Genomic DNA, 10,493 nt, shown 5'->3' with positions numbered 1-10,493 from the left:
TACCTCCTCGTGGTGTGGACTTGTGTTCTTTGTTGTTGCAACCTTTTTCTTTTTCTAGTGTTACTGGAAAAACGGCATTGCTGGCTCTTTATGTTAAGATTAAAAACTATTTTATTTACTAAACACCTCTGTCTGTTTTCCTTTCATTCCATTCTGGACCCATTTGTTACCAGTCCCCACACACACCCCTAGACCTTCATCGTGGGGACATAACACCATATAAATTGTTTGTTTGTTTTTTTTGTTTTTTCCCCAAACATTTGTAATTTGTTATATTTATACTCTGAGACAGAGCACATTACAGTCACTAAAACATTAGCACCATAGAAATCACATCATTTCTGCAGATCAGCTACAAATTCATTCCTGTAATATAAAGCATGGAATCCAAACTATGATTGAGTGATATTGAGGAACTCAAAAAAACATTAAACCATCATCATCAGCAATTTGTATACAAGGTAGATTTGGTACATGGACTCCTGCTGCCAAATTATGAACCTACCATCTGCAGACTTATCTTTTACTTTCTTTCTGGTTTGCCCACTTTAGCTTGATATTGCTGTTCTTGGTGAGCAGGAACCCAATGATTTCTTCTGCTCTGGCCCATCATTGATTTGTTGGTGGATTTGTCCGTTCTCAGCACAGCAGAGCTCTAAAGAGTGATTCAACATGGTACATGAAATAGAGTTTTTTAATTGGCTAATTATTGCAAAACCTGGAATGAACTCAAATGAACTAAATTTTGTGTGCAAACTGCTGAATGAACAATGAACTTCTCATCCAGTCTCTCACTGTCTCATGTGACCCTGACATAGTAGAAAAGAGTGATAAAAACAATCCTAACTCATAAATAGTATCACAAATCTAATCCCAAAAAATGACACTTCTCGTGGTTAATAAATCTACTTTGCAGTTTTTCTTAAAGGTAACGACACCCGCAAACATGTCACTTGCATTTTTTCACATCACCACTAGAGGTCCCTTAACTTCAAAAATGTAACTGTAGCTTGCAGTTTGGACAAATCACCTGTGGGCTCATTTCTGGAGGAAGACACCTTCAGCGTTAGGGTCCATTCATTATCTCAAGAATATGAACGCCGAGATATCTCTTGCTGTGTGTCACTGTCCTCACAAATTAGGTGTCATAAATCTAAAGCGTGCATTATAAAACGGGGGGTGATAGGTGGGGCTCCCAGTTGAATGATAGTCTGGTTGAACTTTGATTCAGGCATCATCTTTGAAAACAGTCAGTGCTGGAAGAATCTACACTATAAGTGGATTCACAATGCTGCTCAGATCTGTTTTATTTCTCTTCACATTTTTTGTGAGTCTCGTCTCAGGGGCAGGTGTGAGTTTTATATTTCTTTGTTTTTTTAATTTGTGTATAAGTTGCATGACATTGGATACTGCACGCAAAAAATGATAGATTTTATTTGCCTTCAGTAAACAATGTTGACTACAATACAACTGAAATACATAAAATCAAAAGTGTATTTATTGAAATAATTAATCATTAATATAAATGTGCTTGTGACCAATAGGGTCAATTTAATTCAACCAGATATCTAAAATTGTATTAAAAGTTTAGATAGATTAGATAAAGTCACATGCGATTGTGATTGCAAATGCTCAAAAATTAATACCTCATAACCTACAGATGAATAATTCTTTTCTCTTTTTAAATATTCCAAACCTGATCTTTTAGATTTTTGCTACTATTCCCAACTTCAATGCAACCACACCTGCACAGGTAAACTTTAAAAAAAATAAAAAAATAAAAATAAAAATAAAACAAGCCAAATGAATGGTTAAACAAAGGAGGCATGTTAGTGGAGCTGTTTCTATTCTTCTCCTCACAGGTCCAGAGCTGTGGGGACTGGTTTCACAAACCTGCAATGGCAGATCTCAGTCTCCAGTTAATATTGTCACAAGGAAAGTGCTACCAGATGAACGCCTGACTCCTTTTCACTTCACCGGTTATAAAGAGACTTTTTATGGGAGCCTCATAAACAATGGCCACAGTGGTATGTCTTAATTATAATTGCAAGTTTATTTGAGGAAGACAGTTTGACACTATGATGTCAATTCTGGCTGTAAAAATGCAATTACCCCATCTGTAGATAACATGGATAAAAGTATAGGGAGGAGGAGGTGGTAAAATGGACAATAATAGCAACCAAGCGTCTCATGTAACAAAAATACCTTTTAAAATATGTCATGTGCAAAAGCATGTGTCATGTGTGTCATGTGTGATCATTTGTAACTGAAATAATGGGAGCATCCATGGAAGATTGTCTAATGGTTTTTATTTTTATTTTTTAATTCTGAATTTCAGTTCAGCTAAATTTGCCTTCCAGTATACAAATCAAAGGAGGAAATCTGGTTGATGAATACAAGGCAATTCAGTTTCACCTGCACTGGGGCAAAGATGGAGGACTTGGTTCTGAGCACACAATTGATGGAGAAAAGTTTCCAATGGAGGTACAGTATGTCATAAATCAGTAGAAATATTTTGTGATTGACACTATATGTATTTAAGTAATTTTATGTATTGGATTCAAATAGATCCTAATTATTCTAATGCAGTGCTTTCTTTTATCTGTAGATGCATATCGTCCATATAAAAGAAGAATATGACTCGTTAGCTGAGGCTTCAAAAGACAGTACGGGTGTGGCTGTTTTGGGATTTTTCTTTCAGGTACTTGGTAAACATCATTTCAAAAAAATGTCCAGCATCCAGCCCAAACCAGTAGTTTAGTTAGTAGCCACAAAAAAAAAAACAACATTTGCAAAAGGCACATTTTAAAACAGCATACAGGTATAATGTTCCCATAATAAGGAAAAATAGACTAACCATTAAAAAAATGGCAGATTATAAACAACAAAAAGAATAACAGCAAGAGTTAAAGCTTTTCTAATTATACTGCTCCCAAATGCAAATAATCTGCTGTATTTGATTATTTATTACATAAATGTGGACCCATCAGAAAACATTCCAGAGGACTGCCTTTGCCGTCAGACTGAACAACCCTCCAGCTGCTGAATGATCACATGTCCTGTATAATTTGAGCTTTAGTGTGTCTTTAAATCAAATTAGCTCCTGTATGTTGTACTAACTTTGTTTTCTTAATTATAAACTGCTTTTGGTATGACGGTTAACATTTTATTCTTTCGTTTTAGGAGTCTGAGTCTGCAAATGAGAAGTATGATCATCTTATCAGTGCACTGAAATACATATCTCAACCTAGTAAGTTATATCTTCTGAAAAATGATAATAATCTTCTTTTCACCCTCCATATAGAGTCCTAAATATGTAGCTGATTACACTAGGCTAAAGGGCATCTATTATTAGATAACACAATGTTATATAACATCCACAACAACACAATAAAACCTTTTTGAAGATTTTTTGAGGATTAGTGATGATTGAAGTCTTTTCTGACTTTCTGACTTTATGTTCTTGTTAACATTTCATCAAACCAGAAACGAATGTAACGCTGGTGGGTGTCTCCCTGGACATGTTCATTCCTTCTGAAATTAACAGGACCAAGTACTTTCGCTACAAGGGCTCCCTCACCACACCTGACTGTGCTGAAGCTGTGGTCTGGACCCTGTTTGAAAGCACTATTCCTCTCAGCAGGAATCAGGTATCATTCCCTACATCGTACTGAATCTATAAAGAAGAGGATTGTAATGAGTTTATCCTTGAAATTTAATTTAGTGTAACACTAAGGCAACTTTTAATAACTTTTTCTTGGAAACTTTTTATAACCCCCAAATGATAATTGTAAATAGTTTCTGAATAAATTTATTTAAACTGGCTACATTTGACACTAATAAAGGTATAACCAGAATCACAGACAAATATTAGACCAATATTAAACGTTATGGCAACCCAAGGTGTTTGCTACAATAACTATAGCCACTAGATGGTAGTAGTTGGTCATTGTAAATTTGTTACAATGGAAACTTAATGTTAAAAATAACAAGAATAATTTCACACATACCTTATGGGTAAAAAAAAAAAGCAGTGTATTTAAGTGCTAATGAGGCATATACTTTACCCAAGAAAGCATAGGGACATGAAATGAGATCAGAGAAAAAGAATACAGGGCTTATATGTAATACGTAACACAAGCCTATGCTAATGTGGCTCTTTGAGTTGTTTGCTAACAAATTACAGTTGTTTCCACTGCTCCCAAATTACCCAAAAATGTATTTCAAAATGGATAAACCTTGAAATTATGCTGTCTATATGAAAAATGTGTTAATTTTAATTTATATTACTGAAACATTATTGAAATATTACACATTCAACAACCCATTTAATGTAAAACAAGTGCACTTCTTTGTTTATTTCTGTACTGGTCTCAAACAGTTATATGAAAAAACTGCAGTTATAGTAGAACAAGTATAGTAAAGCAGCAAGTTAACTTTAGTGAGACACACTCTGTTGCCTAGTTATCATTGATAATAGCTGTATTTATTAGCAAAGCGTTCTATCATAGTATGCCCCTTGCATACTATTTTTAATAAAAGTACATGTTTAACTGCCTGTTTAATTATTTTTTTTGTTACAGCTCACTGCTTTCAGCCAACTTCTGTTTTATGATGGACAGAAAATGGTCAACAACTACAGACCAGTACAGCCTTTGAATGGAAGAGAGGTGTATTACTCCAGTGGCCAACTTGCTTTGGTCAGCTGTGTGTTGTTCACCAAGTCAGTGCTGCTATCCAGTGCAAGCTTTATTTAATTTAATCAATTTTTATGCACAAATACCCTTGTTTGTGACATCTGTTGATTTTCAAATAGAAGAAGAAAAAAATAATGTAGTGTATATTTAAAAGTAAAGGATGTAAATTCAATAGATGCTTCAAAACAACATGTATCAAACACTACATGCTTATTTGAATTGGAATATGTAAGATATGTAAGATTTTATCTACAACAAAATATGTTATTGACAAATAAGTAAATTAGTTACTTTTGGTTTTAAATGTTTCACAATGATGATCTCACTACAATTTACACACATTTTTGGGGGACATAGACTAAATGTTTAAGGATGGTTAGATTGCTTTCTTTGCACTGAATGGGACAACATATGACTTCATTGTGCCTTCAGCAGAATAGCAATAAAGAATTCTGATTCTGATTCACATGTATTCACTTGTGCTGATATAATATTTCTGATAAATATCATGATGCATTCTATTACATGCTTTCCTACTGTTCTGGAAACATCTAAACTCTGACTTAAAAGTGTCATATTTATTTAAAATACAGACACGTGTTAACACTATAATGTGTATTATTAAGGTATGTTTTACCTATCAATTCTTTGTCATTTGTAATGTCATTAATAATCAAATAAAGTCACGATTAAAGATTTCATGGCATATTCCTGTATGTTTTTTCCTGGATCATACACTTTTAATCCAAATCAGTCATGCTTTCCAATATACAAAGGACTGCTCACCAAACGATAACTTCTTAATAAACCAATTTAACCACACACGACAAATAAACCCTTTTGAATGAGAGCGGCCCTTGTGTCAGAACAGAAATACATTTCAACGTGCTGCTTCACAAGAGCAACGAACAGCAGCAATCGCCAAATTCAAAAAGTAAGATTAAACAGTCTGTTTGCTTATTTATGGTCTTTGTTAGATAAAGACTGAGCCAAGACAGCTGAACAATGTGGCTACGTGCCACATATCCACATGAATGATTAGCTTTTGAAGAGGTGAAAAGGATCAATATTTTACCAAAACACTCAAAAATTAATTAGAATTTGTATAAATCATCATCAATTTTTCTTTTCAAATATCCTTTTCCAGTAATTATTGATCTCATGATCTCATCTGGTAAAAAAAGCCTCCCAGCATAGGAGGCCAATCAAACTGCTTGATAAAAGATAATAAATACACACAAGATTTATGGTCAGTTTATCAGAGATTTTGCTTCCACAGCACAGCTATTACAAGTTGTTTGATGAGCAATCATTTCTGGAACTTTTGACATTCCCTACACACATTAGACAGATAAGATACTAAGATGTAATAACACCTGGTTAAGTCAATCAGAGGTCACTAAAATTAATATTGTAACAACATTGTAACCATAACACTGCTGGCTTGTCTAGTCCCCTCTCCAATCAGATCAGGAGTGACATATTTAGCCACATGTTTCCCTTAAATTGCTCGCTGTCTGAGTGATGTGGGCTTTATAGATAATTGAGAAACTTGTTAGGAGAGATGACATCCATCCCAGCACCTCTCATTTGTAGAAATCTGGCAAAATTCATTAAACTGCCCAGAATAAGATAAGAGACAAGATAAACATTTATTAGTTCCACACATGGGAAAGTTTTTAAAATGTGACTATCCAGAATTGGGACCAGTAACTAGAGTTACAGTCTCCCACTCCAGATTGTTAATCAACCAAAGACCCAGATGGGGTTTAATTCATTTGAAAGTCTGATGCTTACCCTTGTTCCTAGTTGGAAAACTCATAAGTCTTATTTGTTATTATCTGTTGTTCACCCTGCTGGTTTCTGTCTGATTTCTCAGACTTTTTATCTGATTTAGTGCTCAGCTCAGATAAAGCAATTATTGTAGATACTAAAAATATTAGCCTCAAGATAGCATTTAGTCTATTATTAGACTCAATTGCCTTTTTAATCACACTCTAGTGTTTCTTGTTAGAAACTAAACATTTAAATTCTTTTTCTGAAAACCCTCTTTTGTCTGATCATTTCCTAATAGCATTTACATTTACAATGATGGATTACACAGCAGTGAAAGTCTTTCTGAAAGTGCTGTAACTAAGATTAAGGGTATAATTCATCCACTGACATCTTGTCCAATACCTTGTGCTAACAGTGCAGACTAGCTATCTGAGGGCTACTTCCAGAGAGGCAGATTATCATATTAATAATTTTACTATTTCTACTCTTTTTTACCCCAAATTAACCTTTCTGGGTTAACTTCAGTAATTACTTTTCCCAAACCATCAGCTTTAGGTATTGAAGGTACAAGGTACTTGTAGTGGTTTGAATCAGATCTATCTAAAAGATCCAATAGGTGTAAATGGAGTGTCCTCTTCACACACTTAAGTTAATTATGGATTTCTGCAGAGTTCTGTGCTAGGACCAATTCTGTATTCATTATACATGCTTTTCTTAGCCATTATCATTAGAAGGTATAGCATACATTTCACTGCTATGCAGATGAAACCCAACTTTATCCATTCATGAAGCCAGATCACACACACACCAACTTAAACTGCAGGAATGTCTTTAGGACATAAAGACCCGGATTGCCTCTAATGTTTTGCTTCTAAATTCAGCTAAAACTGAAATATCTCAGAAATATGGTATCTAACCAGATTTTTACACTGGATGGTATTCCTTGGCCTCCAGTAACACTGTTGGGCCAGTAACACATATCCTGTCATTTTTGACCAGGATATGTCCTTCAATGCACATGTTAAACTACGTTTTAATATATATGTGTGTTTTCTTCTATTTGTGCAATATCTCTAAAATTAGAAACATCCTGTCTCAGGGCTGGATCAGGTGACCCTGAATTCTCCCTTAGTTACAGTGCAATAGGTCTAGGCTGCAAGGGGATTTCCATGATGCACTGAATGTTCCTTCTTCATTCACCTTTTTCACTCACTATGTGTTCATACACCTCTTGTCTTGCTCACAGGGGGGCATTTAACTTTTAGGATTTTCTCTGTTTTCTTTGTATTATTGTAGGGCCTTTTCCCCTACAGTACAAAGCGCCTTGAGGCAACTGTTGCTGTGATTTGGTGCTAGATATATACAACTGAACTGAATAAGATGTTATTTCATTGATCTGTGTAGTCCTAAATCCTTGTTTCTTTTTTCTTTTGAGATACTGAATAACTAAATACAGAGCAAGTACATGAAAGTAACTGAAATTTTTTTCTCATCAAAATCTCTTGACTGTATAGCAGCACTGATCAGGTGCATGACTAGCAGCAGCAACACAAGGCACATACTGAGTTTAAGAAAGTGCAAGAGGATTCTCGGACAGTTAATTTCTTCCATCCTTGGGGATGGAACCAAACCAACAGTGATGATAATAAGAAATCTAGATGCCTAAAATGAGAGAGAAACAGGAAAGGTGAACTTTTCTTGACAGATTCAGATTATATCTGCCGCCCTGTTGCTCATTCTAATGCCTTCTGAGTTGTTTATATTTTATTTACAGCTGCTCTCATGAGCTCAATGGTCAAAGGTAAAACATAATTCAATTAAAGCCCTGCTGGGAGGATAATACCTACCGGTGTCATTAGGTGCTGTGCTCGTTTTTGGCCCCTTGACGCTATCTATATCACCCTAAGTACTTTAAGGACTCACTTAGGATATAATCCCATGTTGCACAGGGATAGATGGCTGATGCAAGGACAGCCTTTGGTGCAACAGTGCTGAGATAATCAGAGAGATGCACAGTCATGCTGGCCTGCTGCAAAGACTCACTGCTGTTTTTTTCAGCCTTCACAAAGGTACAACCTATATGTGTGTGTGTGTGTGTGTGTGTGTGTGTGTATCTGTATGTGTGAGTGTGTATGTGTATGCTGGCTGGCTTAATATTTGATGACTTGCATAAAAAGAAACTTATTGTCTGGTGTTGCATTTTGATGATCTTCTCCATTACTCTCTTTCTGCTTGTTTCTGGCTCCGTTTTCTTCTAACGAGGACATCTTTTCTCGGTTTGTGCACGCCACCCATCCCCCACTTCCTCTTATTTCACTTGGTGTGACTCTGAGGTTTGGGTTGTCGTGACAACAGAGGACACAGGCCCATCTCTATTCTGTTTGCAAAGTTTCTGTTGTTGCAAGCATATTGCACATTTGCTGCTGGGATAGGGGAAGAGCCTTGCACCACCATCCCCCACCCACACCTTGTCACAAACATGCAGGCGTGAATGAGTTCTCAGAATTATAAATGAGATACAAAGTGCTTCCTGTAATTTATACACAATGTTTTAGACTTGCAAGACAGTAATGTCTGACTTTTGAGGACCGTGCTGAGGAGCACCGCTCTCCCTTTGCTAACATAAACCTTTAAGAGCTTCAGCATCTCCAAAGTGAGCTCCCTCAATCAATAAGTCTACTTTGACTCACTTTGATCTTTTATCATTACATTGCTATTTCAGTCAATCCTTAGTGCTGCATTGGCAAAGAGCTACGAGATCATTGGTACACATCCACATAAATTATTATCAAGATCAATATCTATCTGCTTCAGAGACTGACTTTTGTTTTAAAAGCAGTTGCCACCTCGTAAAAGTATGTCCTTAAAAGGGTTGAGATCACGCTTGGCAGCAGCGGTGCAGTCGGCCAGGACCTGGGTGTACACTCTGAATTTGCATATGTGCATGTGTGTGTGCGCGCTTGTGGTTGTGTCTGTGTGTGCAGATGTGCAAATAAACACTTAAATTAGACCTCCTAAGATAAACGACGTTAAATTCAGAGGTACTTTTAGGTTGTGAAAATAGATTGATCTGATATTTTTACTTAGTGTGAACACAAAAAAGAAATATGAAGTATAGTACAAGTACATGTTTAGGTGTGTACGAGGTAGTTGGACTAACAGCAGCTACAGGTTCATAAGATTACATACACATCAAATTTAAAAAATCTCTACAAAAAGCTGTTAATACAACTAATAATTCCTGCTTTATCTTAAGGAAATGTGCAAATACTATTTCAACTACTGTGTGGTGTGTGTGCGTACGTGTGTCTTTGTGGGTGTGCATGTGTGTGTGCACATCTGCATATACTTGCATGCATGTATTTTTTGTGTGTGTGTGTGAGAAACTGTTGGGGCTTTTCCTGTGTAAACCACGTGGCTCAGACAGGGTTAATAAAAAGATCACGCTCACTTCTGGGTTTTCTTTCTTCCTTGGACTCCAAACGCTGGTAAGACCCTGATGACAACTTGAAAATCTGATGATCAACGTTTTTTAAACACACTAACATACTAAGACATTACTACTTCATTTCAGCCTAATTTTGAGCAAAATGTCAAGTCTTTTGAATGTTTTTCTTTCTTTTTATCAAGAATGATAACGTGAATTTTGATCGTGTGTTCGGTTCAGTTTGTGAAGCCTTGCCTTTGATTAACCTTCAGTTTTCAGTATTTGCGGTGGATCGACCAGAAGCTACTTGATGTACAGTGTTGTCACCCATAAAGTAGAAAGCACTACTAAACTTTACTACACAGTGTAGTGTTTCCTACTTTATGGATGAGTATACTGTTTGCTGCAGAGGAAAGTAAAAGAAGAAACCAGACCGACTATATGAACATTTGAAAACCTGCTGAACTTCTTTGTTATTTTAACCAATAAATTTTGTATTTCTTTTTATTACAACAAATGTATTTACCAGACAAGAAAAGAACTGAATGTCAATTTTTGGTCCATTGTTAAAAAGAAAAATCAGGTAAGGAAAG

General features: G+C 35.8%; 1 protein-coding gene across 1 annotated transcript; it reads left to right on the top strand.

The window, feature by feature from the left end:
• Positions 1-1,288: 1,288 nt before the first annotated feature.
• ca4b (carbonic anhydrase IV b) lies at positions 1,289-4,757 on the top strand. Its single transcript, XM_026192992.1, has 8 exons — positions 1,289-1,349; positions 1,709-1,753; positions 1,863-2,027; positions 2,339-2,484; positions 2,609-2,701; positions 3,184-3,250; positions 3,487-3,650; positions 4,584-4,757. Exons 1-8 carry the CDS (start codon positions 1,289-1,291, stop codon positions 4,755-4,757), a joined length of 915 nt encoding a protein of 304 aa, XP_026048777.1.
• The last annotated feature ends 5,736 nt before the right edge of the window (positions 4,758-10,493 follow it).

The sequence above is a fragment of the Astatotilapia calliptera genome, chromosome 14 (genome assembly GCF_900246225.1).
Source record: "Astatotilapia calliptera chromosome 14, fAstCal1.2, whole genome shotgun sequence".
NCBI classification, from domain to species: domain Eukaryota; kingdom Metazoa; phylum Chordata; class Actinopteri; order Cichliformes; family Cichlidae; genus Astatotilapia; species Astatotilapia calliptera.
The sequence above is the reverse complement of the archived record's forward strand: the minus strand, read 5'-3'. Positions and strand labels throughout refer to the sequence as shown.